Source organism: Trematomus bernacchii, unplaced genomic scaffold, assembly GCF_902827165.1.
Source record: "Trematomus bernacchii unplaced genomic scaffold, fTreBer1.1, whole genome shotgun sequence".
NCBI classification, from domain to species: Eukaryota; Metazoa; Chordata; class Actinopteri; order Perciformes; family Nototheniidae; genus Trematomus; species Trematomus bernacchii.
This window is the reverse complement of record NW_022987668.1, coordinates 1,717,087-1,736,681: the sequence shown is the minus strand read 5'-3', so window position 1 is coordinate 1,736,681 and position 19,595 is coordinate 1,717,087. Positions and strand designations below refer to the sequence as shown.

Below are 19,595 nucleotides of genomic sequence, written 5' to 3'. Positions count from 1 at the left end.
ACACACACACCACACACACACACACACACACACACACACACACACACACACACACACACACACCACACACACACACACACACCACACACACACACACACACACCACACACACACACACACACACACACACACACCACACACACACACACACACACACACACACACACACACACACACACACACACACACACATATTTCTGTGGATTACAGGTGTTAAACACACAGACTACATCATCACACACTTCTGTTGTTGTCTTGATTTTATGATGTTATTGATGTTTTTTGTATCACTCATTATTACTTGATGGTTTGGCATTATCCTGAGACATTCATGCCAATAAAGCATATTGAATGAAATTGAGCTAGTTGAGCTGTCACACAACAGTGTGTTTGTCTGCGACAGACAGAAGAAGGAGACCCAGGTTGTTACCAGCTGTTGTTTATTGCTTCCTTCAGCTGTGATTGTTCTACCTATCACAGAAAGACATGCTCCATGAGCCGGCCCCCCTCCAGGTCCGGGGACAGGACTCTGGTCCCGCTCTGCTCCAGCAGGACGGACAGCACGGCCCGGCTCAGGTCGGCCCGGTTCAGCTCGGAGCACCGAGACGCCACATCTTCCCAGACGTCCATCGAAGAGCCGCCGTCCTGCAGCATGGCCTCCTCCAGAGCTCCTGAGAGGACGGAGACACAGAGAGGTGACAGACAGACAGGTGAGAGACAGACAGGTTGATGTGTTCAAAGGAAATATCAGAAGGAGAGGTCTTCTTTATACAGTGGATCCAAAAGGCAAGGCAAGGTGAGAGACAACAACCAGGAGGACACGCCACCAGTCCTGAGAGACAGACAGGTAGAGAGGGAGACAGGTGAGGGACGGACAGGTGAGAGACAACAACCAGGAGGACATGCCACCAGTCCTGAGAGACAGACAGGTAAAGAGGAAGACAGGTGAGGGACGGACCGGTGAGAGACAGACAGGTGACAGACAGACAGGTGACAGACAGACAGGTAGAGACAGACAGGTGAGAGACAGCAACCAGGAGGACACGCCACCAGTCCTGAGAGACAGACAGGTAGAGAGTGAGACAGGTGAGAGACGGACAGGTGAGAGACAGACAGGTGAGAGACAGACAGGTGAGAGACAGACAGGTGACAGACAGACAGGTGAGAGACAGACAGGTGACAGACAGACAGGTGAGAGACAGACAGGTGACAGACAGACAGGTGATAGACAGACAGGTGAGAGACAGATAGGTGAGAGACAGACAGGTGATAGACAGACAGGTGAGAGACAGATAGGTGAGAGACGGATAGGTGAGAGACAGACAGGTGAGAGACAGACAGGTGACAGACAGACAGGTGAGAGACAGATAGGTGACAGACAGACAGGTGACAGACAGACTGTGGCAGGACGTAGCGGTCAGCTGACTCTGGTGACGGACAGGTGAGAGACAGACAGGTGAGAGACAGACAGGTGACAGACAGACAGGTAGAGACAGACAGGTGAGAGACAACAACCAGGAGGACACGCCACTAGTCCTGAGAGACAGACAGGTAGAGAGTGAGACAGGTGAGAGACGGACAGGTGAGAGACAACAACCAGGAGGACACGCCACCAGTCCTGAGAGACAGACAGGTGACAGACAGATAGGTGAGAGACGGATAGGTGAGAGACAGACAGGGGACAGACAGACAGGTGAGAGACAGACTGTGGCAGGACGTAGCGGTCAGCTGACTCTGGTGACGGACAGGTGAGAGACAGACAGGTGAGAGACAGACAGGTGACAGACAGACAGGTCAGAGACAGACAGGTACCTGTGGCAGGACGTAGCGGTCAGCTGACTCTGGTGACGGACAGGTGCAATGGACCACTGGAAATGACCAATGTGTACAAACCATGGATGTATAAACAGAACTGCAGACAGTGTTACAGGCAGGGCCCGGTACATTCCTGAGTGGCGCATGAAGCCAACATGCCTTGCCGCGATTGGCCCATAGAGCATGCTCACTAACAGTTCTGGTTAAACTCAGTTGGGCTCGGCTCAGTCAAATGAACGGAGGAGGGAAGATAACTCTTTGGATTCAGCTGTTAGCACGTTTTTCAACCTTAAGCACCGAATGCTTACCACAAGGGCTATTCAAGTGTTGTTTTCAGAAGATCTCAAATAAAATAAACTCTGATCTGAGGGTAAAAGATAGGAAACTGTATTTTTGGGCCCAGTGGCATCACGTAGCTGACATGGAACAGAACAGAAGCAGCTTTCAGAGTGGTTTTAGTTCACCTTGTCCTCTGCTGACACAGCTGTCCAGGAGCTGCAGAGCGAGCTGCTGCCGCTGAGGGTCGTCAAGCAGAGAGGAACAGGACACGCCCAGCGACAAGATGGCCGCCCGACCCTGCTGAGGCGCCGTCAACAGCTGGAGGAGGACGAGGCTGGGCGAGAGATTCAGAACCCACAAACAGTCCTCTGAGAAAGAGAGGGAGAGATTCAGATTCAATAACAACTACTATAACAGAGATTCACTTTGTGCATTTGTCAGCATTGTAAGAAGATATCATAAATTGACTTTTTATATCGTTTCAAGACACATTTTTACCGTAAACATTTTAGGTCTTGGTGCTTTTTAACTCTTTATTTTAACTGATGAAGGATTATTTGTCAATTTGACATCTGGATATTAAGTTATTAGAGAAACAAGTTGCGCAAACGTCATCGGAATCCGAACAGCACGCAGGGAGATACACTGACTTTTAACATAATACCACGTTATTCACTGTTTAAGTCAAATGTAAAACCTCCTGAACCATGAACACTGAAGTAATCCAAACCAGGAGAAGCTGAAGACTACATCTCCCAGGATCCAATGCTGCTTCACCACCACACCAAACTACAGCTTTTACTATTGTTTTCTTTCACACCGACCTGCTGTGAGGTCCTTGCAGTGGTTCATGAAGTCTGCGGCGCTGTGGATCAGGCCTCTGCTGCACATGCTCAGCGCGGTCTTCCTGTGCAGTCTGCAGGCGGTGTAGACATAAGTCGCCAACGCCAGACAAACATTGGCCACGCCCGGGTTCTTCTTAGCGTGCTCAGTCAGGACGTCGCCCAGATCCTCAGAGAAAGTCAGTCTGCGATGATGAGGAGCGTGACGAGCCGAGCAGCAGCAGAGATCATGGAAACATTTTATTATTTGTGTTTACCATTTTGGCTTCGCTCCATTGGCTGCCAATACATTTTAGGATTCATTTTTAAATCCTTTTATTTACTTTTAAATCCCTTAAAGGTAGGGTAGTTATAAGAATGGAGAAACCAGCTCGAGTGCGCTAGAATTTGAAAGTACACAACCGGAAAAAATCTGCCTCTTCCTTCAGACTTCCTTACAGAGCCCCTCCTCCAACACACACGAACGCACACATGACCAAGGAGGGCGTTCGTATACGAGATAAGTTTGTGCACGAGATGGAAGGCTGACAGGCAGGTAGGCCATCCAGTTATTTTAGCCGGGCCGGCTCAGATGATTGGTCGTGCTTTTTACAGCGCCACGGCTTCCACAGATGACATTTTTTTATGTATTTATTGTCAAAGCATTTAATATATTCATTGCTATCGGGATGTTAAGAGCATTCCATGGAATATAACAAAACGTGTTTCTGAAGTGAATGACCTACCCCACCTTTAAATGGCATGACCCCACCATATCTTTCTGAGCTGCTACACCCTTACACGCCCAACCACCCTCTCAGGTCAGCTGATCAACTGCTCCTGAATGTGCCCAGAACCAGGTCTAAGCTCAGAGGGGGCCGTTGCTTCTCTGTGGCGGCTCCCACACTGTGGAACAATCTGCCCCTGCACATCAGACCGGCCGCCACACTGCCTGCTTTTAAATCGCTTCTTAAAACCCACCTCTTCTCCTTAGCGTATTGACATCTTTTAGATTGTTACATTTATTACATTAAAATGGTTTAGTTTTTTACTTGTACTTGTTTTATGGTGTGTGTGAGCTGTGCTGTGTGATTTTTTATTTGAGTGTACAGTACTTTGGTCTGGTGGGTTTAAAAGTGCTTTATAAATAAAGTTGTATTGTACCTGTTGTTGTTGATGCTGTGGGTGACGAGCTGCGTGTTGCCGTGCTGCAGGGCGCAGAGGACGAGCTGCAGGGAGAGAGCAGCCGGCAGCCATTGGCCGGGCGGGCTCGTCATCAGGAGGGCCTGGAGGAAGAGGAGGAGAGGGGGGGGGGACCCCGGGGGCCCCTTCACACCTGGGAGACAGACGGGGGTTGGCAGGTAGATCAATGGCAGATCAATCTGTCTATCACCTACTATCATGGGCCACTTCTGATTGGTTAACAATGACTGGTACATGTGGAGCACAGCACTTCTGATTGGTGTGGATGACTGACACACAAGAAGAACAAAAAAAAAAACTTAAAAAATAAATAAAAATAAAAATAAATAAAGAAATCGCAGGCTTTGCGATTTGATAATTGCATCATTTAAAATCGCGATTTCGATTTAAAATCGATTAATCGTTCAGCCCTAGTTTGGCCTCGTCTATCAGAGCTCCTGGGGGCAGCTGTGGACCCTCCAGCAGGGGGCGCTGCAGCCTCTCCACTGCAGCCTGGTAGTTGTTCAGGAAGGAGGCGTGGTCAGCTCTCATCTCTTTCTCTGTGGCCCTGAGTGTGTGTGAAAGAGCTGCTATCGCTCTGCTCACAGCCTCCATCTTCCCCTCTATCACCCGACTCTTCTGCTCCTCTTCCTCCCTCAGTGCAGCCATCCTGGCCTCCTCTTCCTCTTCTAGAAACTGGTGAAGCTTCTGAAATTGCTCCTTAATCTGCGTCTCTGTGCGTCAGGCCTGGACCTTCAGGTGTTCTGCTGTTCCATCAAACTCCTCTTTAGCCTTTTCTAAAGCATCTAACTTCTTCCTAAAGGGTTTCAGAGTTTTCTGAAGTTCCATCCTGTGTTGTCGCGCAGCTTCATCGATGGGTCTGAAGCTGTGGTTAATTCTGAATCTCTGCAGACGACACACACCGGCTGCCTATGGTCCAGACTCCAGACAAAAGAGTTTGAGTTTCTCAGAGTGCAGATTGCAGAGAGCCTCTGAAGCTTTCCTTCCTGCAGCGGTCAGACAATACAACCAGCACAGCCCCTAGTTGACCACCCCCCCCCCCCACACACACACACACACACACACACACCACAACACAAACTATATCACCCCTTGCTGCTAAATACCAACAAACTATGTGCAATATGTGCAATATATAAATGCCGTTAATAACTGTGTAATATATACCTGGCTGCTAAATCCTAAGAACTGTTACAGGATGTGTATTTTTTTTAAATTATGTAACTTACATTTTTTTATTATATATTTGTTATCATATCATAACTTAGTACTTTTTTTAAATGCATGTCACATATTTAACATATGTAACATTAAGCTGTCTGTGGCTCTTGTTCCTGCTGTAACCACGCACATCTCCCCTCCGTGGGACTAATAAAGGTATTCTGATTCTCATCTCTCTCCCTTTGAAAGGCCTCTCGAGGTTCTTTAACACCAGGTTACAGGGAGGTTTACAGATGACCTTCTCTTGCATAGTGGGCACTCACGTGTTATTTTCTCTCTCCACCAGTCCTTCAGACAGCCTTTACAGAAGCTGTGGCTGCATGACAGGAGAACAGGATCTCTAAAGATGTCCTGACAGACCGAAACAGTAGTGATGGCGAGATGAAGCCTTATGAAGCTTTCCAGCCAATTGGTTCGTAAAAGGGTTCATCTCATGAGGCTTCATTTGAACACAAAGTTGGTCAAAGTGTGTAAAACAGGCAGATTTGACATCTCAACAGTGTGCTCTATCTCATACCGAGTTCCCAATGAGTAAAGCCTTAGAATAACTCTAAACAACTGTTACGGCTGCTGTTTCTGTCTGCTCGTTAACCTGTCTGAGATTGTTTGCAGCTGTGTGTAATATGTAAATGAGCTGTGTGGTTGCCCCAATGTCGTTAGCTGTCATCTCCTGGGCCTCCTCCGAAGACGCTGATTGGAGCACGCCGGGCCCGACGCTCTCCAATCCCCGTGCAATCCTAATTAACACACCAGATGGAGATGACTACAAAGACTGGGGACAATTATCACTCGTGAGGCTCTGCTGCGATCAGACGCCTCATACCTTTTGCTAGTGATGGCAAAATGAAGCTTTGAATGAAGCATCGAACCACTTGGACAATTGTGTCGGAAATAGGTTCATTTCTCGAAGCTTCAGTTACAGCGACCTCTCCTGGCGAAGTGCAAGGCTGCAGTGGGTTTAACGTATCTTTGCCTTGAAAAATATTCGATACACACACACACACACACACTGAATATCATGTTCTATTTGCAATTAAAGATTGATAATTGTGTGTATTGGGTTATTGAGAAGAGACTAGAGAGTGCTGGAAAAATGTTTGGGCGGAGAGGGCTTTTTATCAGTTATTAAAGTATTAAAGTTGAAAAGTAATGATTAAAAGTTCACCCATTCTGGGCTTTGAACCAGCTGCGCGGACGACATCGCCGCATTAGGGCCACCGGCTCTATCCACTGGGCTATCTATACCTTAAGCTATTAAACTGTTTTTATATTAGTCATAATTGTCTTTTTGTTCACAAGTTCTCCACATTTCGAAGTGTTTCCCGAGCCAGAACGACCTGTCTTTCTTCCTGGCTTGCTCTATAATGATCCAATTCAAATGCAATACCAACAACAACTCAACAGCAACAATGCAAACTACGACAACAACCCACACATTGCTCATTGTTTAGAGCGGTTATAAAGTGTTGAAGCGCTCAAATTCGAAACTGTTTCAACCTGTCACCTGTCAGAATAGAGACGAGGCAGTGCATTGAATCACCTGATTGGACGGCGAACCAGTGAGTTGATTCATTCAAGAAATGAAGCAGTTACTGGTTCGGACGTCACATGTCACGTGATTTGAAGCAAGCTTCGAATCACTGCTTCTATGGAATAGGAAGTCCAGGGTTGAAGCTCCGTTCGAAGCTTCAGTGTCAAACTGCCATCACTACCTTTTGCTCCTGTGTCGTGGACACTTCAGTCTTGAGCTACAGACTGTGTTTGACTATTGTGATCCGTGTTTAGCGTGTTTATATGTGTGCTTAGAGTAGCGTGTTGATTTATGTGTTTGGAGTAGCGTGTTGATTTATGTGTTTGGAGTAGCGTGTTGATTTATGTGTTTGGAGTAGCGTGTGTTTAGTTTATCTAGTTAGCTGCGTTTTCCTGCAGCCTCCTTCCAATAGAGTTAATTGGAAGAGATCTCAGGTGTGTTAATTAGGCTCATTTTCAAGAGTCCTCCTTCTGTTACCAGCAGTAGAACTGCGCCCTTTTGGCTTCATTGTTTAGCTTAGCTTACCTTTGCTCTCATTTTGTTGTGCACCTTTATTGTTGCTCATTAAATCCTATTTATAATACTTACCAAATCCATAAAATCATATTTTCATGTTAACAATATTGTTTTTATTCCAGTTGAATGATTGTGATTGAAAAGCCTAAGGAGGCTGGTAAACATTGCAAAGAGGGATTTGTATTCCTTAATAATATTCGTAAACTTAACCATGTTGTAGCCTGAGAAAGGCTAAACCATATCAAAGACTACATTTATTAACTACATTATGTTATTTAGCTGTATCTTTTATAAACAAACCAAAAAGACGTATTGACCAGTCGTTGAACCAGGGACCCTGCTGTTGAGAGTCAACTGCTTTCCAGCTGAGCCACAGCACACACACTGAATCTGACTGAAAACACTTTATAGTACTTATTCCTGTATTTATTCATTTATTTATGTATTGATGTTTTTATTCCTACTTTTATTTATGCTTGTATTTATTTATACTTATGACATGTTCCGACCTCTATATAAGTGAGGGTCTGAGCTCTCTTAATTCCATCGTGTCACCGGGCCCGGGTACAGGAGGGGTAATATGGTTCTTATTATACATCCATGGGTATTATGAGCGTTGTGGTTCAACCGATCTGAAGCACTTTCTGAAGCAGTCACGTGGTATCGAGGGGCAGCGAGGCTTCGTTTGTCATCGGTGACGTCACTGGCCCAAAACGATACAAGCCTCAATACAAGCTTCACAAAAAGCTTCGGGGATTACTCTACACACGCTCCGAAGCCTCGGCGCAATACGTAACATCACTACCGAACAGCAGAGATCCTCCTCTGATCTTGAAGCCATTCTCTCAGAGTGAAGCTGAACACAGCCAATTAAACAGGACTTGCCTGTGCTTCCCTCCCTGCTGCAGTTACTTCCACTTTTAGTTTAAAAAAAAAAGTATTTTAAAGCTTAAAAATCCTTGCTGTAAACGTCCTCCCTTTGTAATGAAGGCAAATGTTACCGTTCTACTGTCAGTCTGTCTGTCTCTCTGTCTGTACGTCTTTTCTCACTGAGAGTTAAACAGTAACAAACTAGTTTCCTGCTTCCTCTCAAGATTATGTAATATCAGGGGTGGAGCTTTACTGGTAGGTTGTATTTGAAAGGGAACAGATTATACGCCAAGTAACAAAGGTCGTATTCAGAAGAAACGTTTTTGAAATGCATGCGTGGCTCTGAGAGCACCGTAGTCGACCAAAAAGTCAGAATAATAAAGCTTAGAAGGACAATAATATATATACAAATATATCCCACATGTTTGTGTTTCTGACTAGCTGAGAATAAATGCATTATAATTTGAAGGTTGACAGGAAACTGACACTTAGTGCGCCTTGATCTTTCTCCAACGTCTAACACGTCTCTGAGATTCAACTGTAATCATTGACTTCTGCCACTTACTTTACTTTGCATGCGTGTCTTGTTGCAGTGGAACTTCACAATAAAAGTCCTCTGCAACACACATGTTTTATTGGGGAGGACCCCTGCAATAGAAATCTGCAGGTATGCACCTTACCTCTTACTGTACATAGATGTGTGTGGTTCCCACCTTTAAACATCTCCATGGTGTCCTGGTTCCTCAGGACTCCTCGGGGAGATCTGGCAGCAAGGAGAGCCGCTTCCTCATACCGAGCCGAATCAAAGAGCTCAAGAAACCTGTCGGAGAGAGAAAGGTGATTCAGAGAGAGAGTCTGAGGAGTTCAGATAAACTGGTCAGGATGGGTCTGTGAAGGCAGCACCTGTCCAGGCAATCTGCCAGGAGAAGGGACTCGTCAACACCGGTCGGCTCTTCGTGCTCAAACAGTTCAGCGTTCATGCCGCAGCCATCATCGTCCGTCACTGCAGGTTTAAGGTGTTAAAATGATAAATAATATGAGACATTTTTATTTTTAGTGATGGCCAAGAAGGGACACAAGATTATAGCATTCTGAAATATCAACACAGGGTTTGAGAAACAAGGTTAATTGTTGCAGAAATACCTTTTTGGAGCAGTAAAAACAGACGGAAATGTGATTTAATAAGACATAAAATAACACTGAAACATCATGAGTTGTTACCTGAAGAAGCAAAGAGTAAAACATTTTCATTTTATATGCTTGAAAACCTCAGTAAATCTACAAATGTGTACCCTACTGATGGTTTTAAAATCCTCTAAACAAGTGTTTTTGTGTCTCACCGCTGGTCTGTCTGACATCCTCCAGTGTGGAATCCAGAAGTTCCTCCAGAGAAACCTGCTGCTTCTCAAACTCCCAGCTGGACAGACGGTCGGACACTAACCTCAGACTCTTGTACCTGCACACAGACAGAAAATACAGAAACATAGTCACTCATTTGGAGAAAATCAACGACACAAGTCTCCGTTGGTAGAGTGAATGTGTGACGGCTGTGTATGTTGATTTATATTAAACAAAATAATGTATTCTCGTGCTTTAAGTCCATGCTGCAAATAACTACGGACAGACACAAAATGACTAAAAAAACGGAGATAAAATGACCACAAAGAAAGACAGAACAGCTACAAAGAGACAAATAAGTACAGAGAGACACAACGTGACACAAACAGACACAAAATGAATGTGTTACAGTTGTAAATGTGGCAAATGTAATCTTATGAAGCTATGTGTAAATATGGACCCCTTGACAGTTCTTTACCTGGACTTCAGTAGGTAGTTTTTGCTGCTCAGCTGGTCTCTGTGGAGCTCTGCAGCCTGCAGCTCAGTGTCCAGCTGGGCTTTGACCTCCAGAGAGACACCATCACCCTTCCTCTCCAGGAGAGAAGTTCTCTGGGCTTCCAGATGCTTCAGGTGTCCATCCAGAGCCTCAGGATCCTCGGAGTCAGCTAACGTCAAACCTGGGACATGAGACATATGTGGGGTTTATTGTATCAACTCACGCTAATGGGCCTACAACATCTCCTGCAACAGACTGAGACTGCGTTTGCATTTAGCAGTCTTGATTTTCAACTGCAATCATCAGTTTCAGTAGTACCAGGTATCCATGTGCTCTGCCTTTCAGAGGATTTGTGTCTCTCCATCTCATCTTGAAGTTCTGCTGTTTCCCTCTGAATGACATCGATTCTGGAAAGAGCCAAAAGCATTCAGAGAGCAGCTACATGACAATCCTTCATGCACATTTAATTGTCAAACATTGCCATTATATCAGGGATTGTTTTAAATAGTTAAAGGTAGGGTAGGTAAGAATGGAGAAACCAGCTCGAGTGCGCTAGAATTTGAAAGTACGCAGCCGAAAAAAAATCTGCCCCTTCCTTCAGACTTCCTTACAGAGCCCCTCCTCCAACACACACGAACGCGCACATGACCAATGAGGGCATGAGATAAGTTTGTGCACAAGATGGAAGGCTGACAGGCAGGTAGGCCATCCAGTTATTTTAGCCGGGCCGGCTCAGATGATTGGTCGTGCTTTTTACAGCGCCACGGCTTCCACAGATGACATTTTTTTATGTATTTATTGTCAAAGCATTTAATATATTCATTGCTATCGGGATGTTAAGAGCATTCCATGGAATATAACAAAAGGTTTCTGAAGTGAATTACCTACCCCACCTTTAAGCATGATATTTGCTTCATTTAAGGTGTTTCTCAAGTTGATCATCCACCGTTGGAAACTACTCAGTTCAAATAACTAAAACCATTTATCAGCACTTGTAGTTAGAAACTTTTCAGGGCTGTTATCTAAAGGTTGAACCCTCACAGGCCTTTAGAAGTGTAAGAAGTGGACCAAAAGCAGCACCCACCTCTCCCTCAGGTGGGCGGCTCGTCTCTGGCAGGTCATCAGTGATATTGGATGTGACATTGAGGCCGCCATCCTCTGTTTAGCCGCCCTGAACTCATCCTCCCTTTTCTGCAGAGCCCGGACCACATTGTCGTACTCTGACTTTATGGTCAACAGGAGCCTCTTATAAGTCGTCGCTCGTCCAATCACCTGTCAGAAACAAGAGGACATCAGTCACTTATCAGCAAGTGGCAATACTATAGTGTAGAAAATACTCAGCATCTAAATATATACTTAAAGCACCAAAAGTAAATGTACAGACTATGCAGAATCATATATATTATTGTATTATAAATGTTGATGAATTATGTGTGCAATACTCTAATGTTGCAGCTGGTAAATGATTAACACTTAAATCAGACTTTAGTTACACCTGGAGTAAATTCACAAGCTACCCTGTAGTATACAAAGTCATTAAAACTAGCTGCACCTTTACCAGCTTTGATAACACTTTAATGATCAATAATTAAAATCACAACATATCATATATATTATTTTGAAATGGACCAAACTGCAGAATGACTACTTTTACTATTTTAAGTATTTTGTTATGCTAATACTTATGTACTTTTACTTGAGTAACCTTTTGAATGCAGGACTTATACTTGTAACACAGTACACTCTGTTAGTTTTACCCAAGTACAAAATCTGAGTACTTCTCTCTGCCATTACCTTATTAAACACATGGCGGTAGACGATGTACCGCAGTTCATCAGGTCCCTGTTGTTGGCACTGTAGATACAGTTTCTCCCGCTCTATAAACTCCTCCAGAGACCTAAAAAAACGTTCATCACACTCAGAAATCAATATGTCCGGAGTTGAACTTCTTTCGTCTGTTCTTGAAGAAGACCTGCTGTAGCTTTGAGTCTCAGACATTGTTCTGTTGTTTACAACTGAGGATTTATTTCCCTTTGTAGCTATGGTTACCGCGAAAGTGTACCTGGGAAAGTGTGTTTTCAAAGAGATTTCATCGTTCTCTTTTAAGACGAATAACAATTTAATATGGAGATGTAAATGTGACAGAAATAAAACGTTAAACGACCTTAAAAATTACATGTTTTAATGTATATTTGCTTTCGCTAACTTTCCATCTCCATATTCCACCTTGCTGCTTTGAGGCATTGCTATGGATACCGCGAAAGTTTACCTGGGAAATTGTGTTTATGTGAAAAATAAAATATTTAGTCGTTTTATTATTTAAATATATGCCGAAATAGACATAAAAGGGACAATAAGACGAATCACAACAAAATAAAAAAGACTCTTTTGCGATAGTAAATTGGTAAACGGACGAATCTTATATCTTATATCTAATAATTTTAGATATTTGTGGGCAAGAATGTGGTGGCTAACTTTCTGTCTGCCATCTTACTTTTCGACCACGTTGCCATGGTTATCGCGAAAGTGCACCTGGGAAATGAAGTTTTAATTTTTTTATTTCAATTTTTGCTTTCAGATTGTATTCATTTTTACGTAATAATACAGATACATACGCGTTGTGATAGAGCAATTATTTCAATGTTATCACTGATTAATCTGACTAAAAATACGAACACGTATCGATATTTTTGATCAGGCACTGTCAACGGGTGTTCCCAACCCGTGGAAATGCGGGCTGAAAACCCCGTCGCCTGCCCTGGAAGACCTCTTCTCATGATCCGCCATTAGGAGTGAGCCTCTGGTAAGATCAGCTCTCAGTCAAAACCTAATTATTATCACAAAATAACACTTTTAAGAAGCACATTTTAGCTCCTACGAAATATTTAAAGTCTTGTGTGTTTTCCCGTACAGCTGGGTATAACGCCAGGATGCAGATTTTCGTCAAAACCCTCACGGGTAAGACCATAACCCTCGAGGTGAGTGCACGGAGAAAATGCGGCGTTTTCTGTCTCCCAAGTTTTACCATGTTTAAGTCAAATTAGGCGGATAATTCAACATTTAATTGAACCTTTAAGTACTCAGGTTGGCTACTAAGTTCATTGGGTGTGGTTTTAAACCCAATAACAGTCGATACTGTCGTAGCTCATGATTGAAGCTAAGTGGCTAAGCTAACAGTTACACCGTAAACACGTGTGAGTGAAGCAGGCTGGAATTGCCCTTTCAAAATAAAGTGTAACATTTCTTTCAAAATAAACTACATTATTAATGCCTACTGATACATTTTGAGTGTTTTAACCCAATATGTGATGGTCTCGTTGACCGGAAGAAGGTGTCATCATGGCTGACCGGTGTTCTCTACTTTTTCACAGGTTGAACCTTCAGATACTATCGAAAATGTCAAGGCCAAAATCCAAGACAAAGAGGGTGAGTAGCTTTAGACTGGTTTGTTTTATATAGTTCAGGTTTAATTGTCTGACAAGGTTTGCACATGGAAGGAATGCATTTTGGTGCTTAACAATAAACATAAGGGGGTAATATAAAAGTGTTTTTATCCAGGAATTGAATATGTTAAATGATAAACTGTTATGCAGGAACTAGCAAAAGTGCAATGCACAATCATGAGCTTAGTGACATGTTCTCAATGTCAGGATTTTTAAATGTTTTATATCTCAAACATGCAGTTTTCCCTGCTTCAATGTCATATTTCCTCACTATCTCTGTATTGGTAGTATCAAAGTAAACTTGACTTGACATTTTAACAAATGACAATATCTTGGTTAGATTTCATAAAGCCTCAACTATCTATATTTTACAAGTGAAATTGTAAAACCTTAAGATGGTTGAGGCTAATAATCACTGCCATAACTAATAGAGGAACATGTAATACGATTTTGAAGTTCAGCTCGACTCTTATAACCAATATGTGAATTAGCCGATTATCCTGTAGCTTTAGTGTTTTTAAAGTTATAAGGAGGCGTGTGGCGCAGTGGTTAGTGCGTTGGTGTTCGGATCAGGGGAGCACAGGTTCAAACCCCACTGCAGTCAGCATGTCGTTGTGTCCCTGGGCAAGACACTTCACCCCAAATTGCTCTTGTGGGGATTGTCCACAGTATTGAGTATGGAAGTCGCTTTGGATAAAAGCGTCTAACAAGTGACATGTAATGTATAACCCTCCTGCCCCAGTGTTGGTGTTGATACCGTCTCCTTTTATTCTCCAGGGATCCCCCCAGACCAGCAGAGATTGATCTTCGCCGGTAAGCAGCTGGAAGATGGACGTACCTTGTCGGATTACAACATCCAGAAGGTGAGCTGAGGAAGAAAAATCCTTCTACTTTTTGTGTTTGTTTTATTACATTTAACCCCTCAAAACACAGCTTGAACACACTCCCACCGTCAGGAGGGGATACACATAAAAAGTCACTATTAACTGAATCTGTAATTGATGTGTCATCCACACATGATTATTAAAAGCAACCCAACAATAAGAAGACCTACTTTAACAAAATGGAGAGGAAAGACCTGATCGGTATATAAATACAAGATCAGTCAAGTGGGGTTAAGATGATGCTCAAATGGACCCAACATTTGTTTCATTGATCATTTTTTTTAACTCCCAGAAAGTCTGATTTCCAGTCTTTTTTCAAGTTAACTTTTTTTATACACTAACATGAATACAGTTGTTTGAATCTTCTTAATCATAGGCAGTGGCTCAGTCAGTAGGGGCTTGGACTGTGAGCCGTAGGGTCACCGGTTCAAGTCCCCGACCAGACCTAAATATGGAGTGTGGACTGCTACTTGGAGAGGTCCCAGTTCACCTCCTGGGCCCTGCCGTGTTGCCCTTGAGCAATGCACCAGACACCCCCCCTTCCCCCCCTCACTCCCATTGCTCCCCGGGCATTGTACAATAGCTGCCCACTGCTCCTAGTACTAGACTCTTGGTACTAGGATGGGTTAAATGAAGAGAACACATGTCACTGTGTGTGCTGTGTGCTCTGCATGTGAGACCATTAAAAAGGGTTTCATCTCTTCTAATTACCAAGATGAGGACCAACATCTGATTTTGTTCCTTGTCTTCAGGAGTCCACCCTTCACTTGGTGCTGAGGCTGCGTGGAGGTGCTAAGAAAAGGAAGAAGAAGTCTTACACCACCCCCAAGAAGAACAAGCACAAGAGGAAGAAGGTCAAGCTCGCTGTGCTCAAGTACTACAAGGTAAGAACTCTAACATCCAGGAGCCTCGTCTGCTCACAGTACACTAGGTGGTCACTTTGAACGGGGACGGTTAAAGGTATTAAAACCAAGCTTGTTTTGACTAATATTACACTTGCAATTTAAGATTTAAACATCCAATCAAATAATTTTGTTTAAATGTTTTTATAAATCTAAACATTTTTATCACAAAATGGCGTTTGAAAAGTGACGATTGTGTCTTTTAATTCAATTTTTACCAACTTGTCTCCTTTCTCAGCAGAAGTGAAGAATACTTTTAATTACATAAAATGTCTTGATATCACGATTTTAAGCTACGTAACGATTACAAATATTGTAGTTTTCCTTTCAAATTAGGTTTTTCTATTACCAAGAACACGTTTTGTTACGTTTCGCACTTCTTGAAATGCATTCTTGGCGACTGTTCCTCCTTGTTGTTGTCCTGGTAGAAAATGAGCCTCAGAGTAAAAACAACACAAACAGGAATAATGTTGTGTACTAAAATAAGGTTATTTACTTAAAAATCGTTACATTGGACAGACTGTATACAAAGGCACCGAACCAGATGCTGAACAAAACAACACAAACAACAACAAAAACATTACAGCTTTACATATTAGGGATTATTTCTATACGGGGAGTTTCCTTGCATATTTGTTACAGAGAAAACACTAAAGTTACTGCTCTTAAATATGAACTGTAAGCTTCATTCACATACACACACTATCTCTCTCTCACACACACACACTATCTCTCTCTCTCACACACACATACACATATGTCGTTCTGCTGCTGAGATTTCTGTGTCTACATCCCGATAAACCAGATAAAATATTTGAAGATGTTTTGCTTCCATGCTAGCCGTTTCCCCCTGTTTTAGACAAGGTGCCTTAGTTCTGTGTCTAATGCAGCTAGAGATATTTTTTTGCAGGGTTTAATAAGTACATTTAAATCTTTAAGATACTATTAGGAGGACCTTTATTGTTTCAATTGTGACTCATGTTCTTCAGCAGAGCTAAATAATTTCAGACGGCCTTTCTGATTATTTACAATTAATTAAACATCAAGGCATACATGTTAAGGTTATATTACCGACCGTTCAAAAATGCTTACTGCAGAAAACCTGGTTATAATAAAATGTTAGAAATAAACCAAACCATTTCAGCACAAAATAATAGTTATTTTAAACATTACAGTAAGGGAATTAAAGAAATCAGTAGGTTACTTTATAATATTTTCCATGTTTATAAGTTAATTTCCCACCTGGTTTGTGAGATGCAGTTTCAGAGGTTGTCCAGCAGGGGGCGCTGTATTAGCGACAGTTCAAAAATGTTTACGTTACTGCAGAAAACCTGGTTATAATAAAATGTTAGAAATTGACCAAACCATTTCAGCACGAAATAAATGTACTTAAACACGATTTTATGAGTTGAATGGAAACAAAACAAATCACAAAAGCAAAGGGTTGTTTTTCTTCTCCACAAGAGGACATTTCATTTGATCAAGATTTTAAATCCTCTTAGCTTAAATTACTGACAAATAAGCACTTAAAGTTACTGCAGAAACCCTGTTATAGTAACATTTCAAAGCTCATGCTGTTATCCTAGTTGTATGCAAACTTTCACAATTTGACAAGAATTAGCTTCAACAAGATTTATAGATTATGTCGATTTATTTCTCTTAAAGAAGAATTGTTACGTTTTGATCAAGTGAAGAAGCAGTGATAAAATACTTACGTTTTAAATCCTCTTCCTCTCTCTTCTTCCAGGTGGACGAGAACGGTAAGATCCACCGTCTGAGGCGCGAGTGTCCCGCAGACGAGTGCGGTGCCGGCGTCTTCATGGCCAGCCACTTCGACCGCCACTACTGCGGAAAGTGCTGCCTGACCTACTGCTTCAACAAGCCCGAGGACAAGTAGATTAACAAAATAAAGACTGAAATGTTTTGACAAAACTCCAAGTCTCTCTGTGGTTATTTCTTCAATTCAATATTCAAAGGTTTTATTGTCATATGCACAAAGCTACTGTGTAGAAACGGCAATGACATTCTTCTGACCTGAGCTCCTCCAACAATACAACAGATATAACAAAATAAAAAGTCTATATACATGTCAATAGAATATGGGATATGTACAACAACTTAATTAAATTAAGAATGGTTTATTGAGGTGATATTTATTTATATAAATTAGTATATTACAAGATGACGACAGGAATGTTTATCGGAGCTCTCAATAGAGCTCAGGTGTTTGGCAGACTTAAAGGTCGCCTAACATGCTATTTTTAGGCAATAGCATAGGTCTCTATTGTAGGTGCCTGCGGGATTAGTTTTTATAGGAATTTCATGGGTAAATGATTACCTGATATTTGTATTTTTTTTGTGCTGGAAAATTGAACATTTTGTCCCTTAGGGAGAGGTACGGTTTCTATGTTGTTGCATATATGCATAAATGGGTAAACATACTATCAGTTTTAAACATTACAGTAAGGGAATTAAAGAAATCAGCAGGTTACTTTATAATATTTACCATGTTTAAAGGTTAATTTCCCATCTGGTTTGTGAGATCTGCATCTCAGCGGCTGTCCAGCAGGGGGCGCTATTGTGCGTTCAATGAGTCTAGAAAAACCTGCAGAGCAAGAGTTTAACTCGTCACTATCCAAGAGATGCGAAATATAGAAGGCTTCTCAATTCTCTAATTTCCACTCCTCGACTCCTCGGTCCTCCGGTAGTGACCCGGAAATGGATTTCAGTGCGCCATGTTGGACATCTCATTTCTCTAAATGCACATCGAGGACCTATAACCGAGGATACACTGATGGTTCCTCCACGGATGCATTTCCGGGAACGGTGGAGGCGTGACGCACGGCCGGACTTATCTCAGCCAATGACGGCTCTGCATGTATCCCCTGGATATTATTTTAGTAACTGCTTTCATCGCGACGCGATGTTCACAGAACAGCTGTGAGGTCCGTGCAGAAAGCAGAGCAGTGTGTAAAATATATATCACTCAGTATAACAGGCCTACATTACTCTCTGTATTTGTATGCTGTAGTTTAGTAGATATCTACAAACAAAGAGTCGATATTTTTCTAAGACCATTTAGTGCTTCACATAATAAAATACATAACGGCTGTATCCTTATGTAGCCTATTGTATGCTTTAGGAGCTGTGTGTGGTACAGTGTAGGTGTGTGTGGTACACAGGGCCGTATCCAGGATTTCCTAAATGCCGAGGTCCAAACATGCTAGGAGGGTTCGGGGGTATACCCCCCTGAGATTTTTGGGATTTTCATGATCTAGTTAGGTGCTTTTTAAATCCTGTGGGGGGTCACAGATTGGATAATATATTGATTTCAAACCATGTCAGTGGGCTGCAGCATAAATTATCTTTGAAAGTGTAATGCATAAGAATCAGTTGATTGTTACTATTAATGATCTGGACGCAGAAGAGGCTAAAATGATCCCAAAACATTGTCAACATTCATTTTCCATGTCTCTCTCCTTTCCATAACCTGCAGCCTCTCTTCCATCTTCTTTAGTCTCTCTGTCCTCTACTCTTTCTCTTTGTTCAATCTCTCCCTCGTTCACTTTTTGCTCCTCCTCACTTGTCGCTCCTGCCAGTGAATTAAAAGCAACTCAGCAATTTAGTTCATTTCACTTGTTTGTTTGCATTATTTTTTTTATTTAAATCTGTTATGTTTGATTCTCAAAAGAGAACAAAAATGCAATTTGGGGTGAAGTGTCTTAACCAGGGACACAACAACATGCTGACTGCAGTGGGGTTTGAACCACTGACCCCCTGAATCCGAACACCAACGCTCAACCCACTGCACCACACGCCTCCCTGTTATGTTATTATGACATCACAACTGCAATAGATGTATGTTTTAAAATTATTTATAGACTATTGTCTATATTGTAAATGAAGACTATTGTTATAGATAAATAGATAGATGGATAGATAGTATGGAGGACTGAACATGACTTAAGTATAAATAAATAAATGTGTAAATAAATGTATGAAGAAATACAGGAATAAATAAATAAATACGTAAATAAATAAATAAATACAGGAATAAATAAATGACAAAATAAATACAGAAATAAATAAATGTTGAAATAAATACACAAATAAAAGAATAAATAAATGCATAAATAAATATGGAAATAAATACACCAATGTATAAATAAATAAAACAGAACACACGTTATTATATATCTTTCATATATTTCTACATTTACTCGACATACATTTATTTATTTATTTATGTGTCCGTATGCTAATGAGGTGGGCGGTC

At 42.0% G+C, this 19,595-nt stretch overlaps 2 protein-coding genes across 2 annotated transcripts; one reads left to right on the top strand and one right to left on the bottom strand.

Moving 5' to 3' along the window:
* Window positions 1-410: 410 nt before the first annotated feature.
* LOC117487237 (clathrin heavy chain linker domain-containing protein 1-like) lies at window positions 411-12,088 on the bottom strand. Its single transcript, XM_034135912.1, has 11 exons — window positions 11,885-12,088; window positions 11,175-11,362; window positions 10,409-10,497; window positions 10,073-10,271; window positions 9,597-9,712; window positions 9,160-9,259; window positions 8,970-9,076; window positions 4,080-4,251; window positions 2,919-3,121; window positions 2,280-2,462; window positions 411-671 (listed from the first exon to the last, which is right to left on the bottom strand). The coding sequence occupies exons 1-11, from the start codon at window positions 12,086-12,088 to the stop codon at window positions 475-477; spliced, it is 1,758 nt and encodes a 585-aa protein (XP_033991803.1). The 3' UTR covers window positions 411-474.
* Window positions 12,089-12,838: 750 nt separating this feature from the next.
* Window positions 12,839-17,252, top strand: rps27a (ribosomal protein S27a). Its single transcript, XM_034135880.1, has 6 exons — window positions 12,839-12,893; window positions 13,004-13,068; window positions 13,462-13,516; window positions 14,311-14,396; window positions 15,170-15,301; window positions 17,067-17,252. The coding sequence occupies exons 2-6, from the start codon at window positions 13,021-13,023 to the stop codon at window positions 17,214-17,216; spliced, it is 471 nt and encodes a 156-aa protein (XP_033991771.1). The 5' UTR covers window positions 12,839-12,893; window positions 13,004-13,020; the 3' UTR covers window positions 17,217-17,252.
* The last annotated feature ends 2,343 nt before the right edge of the window (window positions 17,253-19,595 follow it).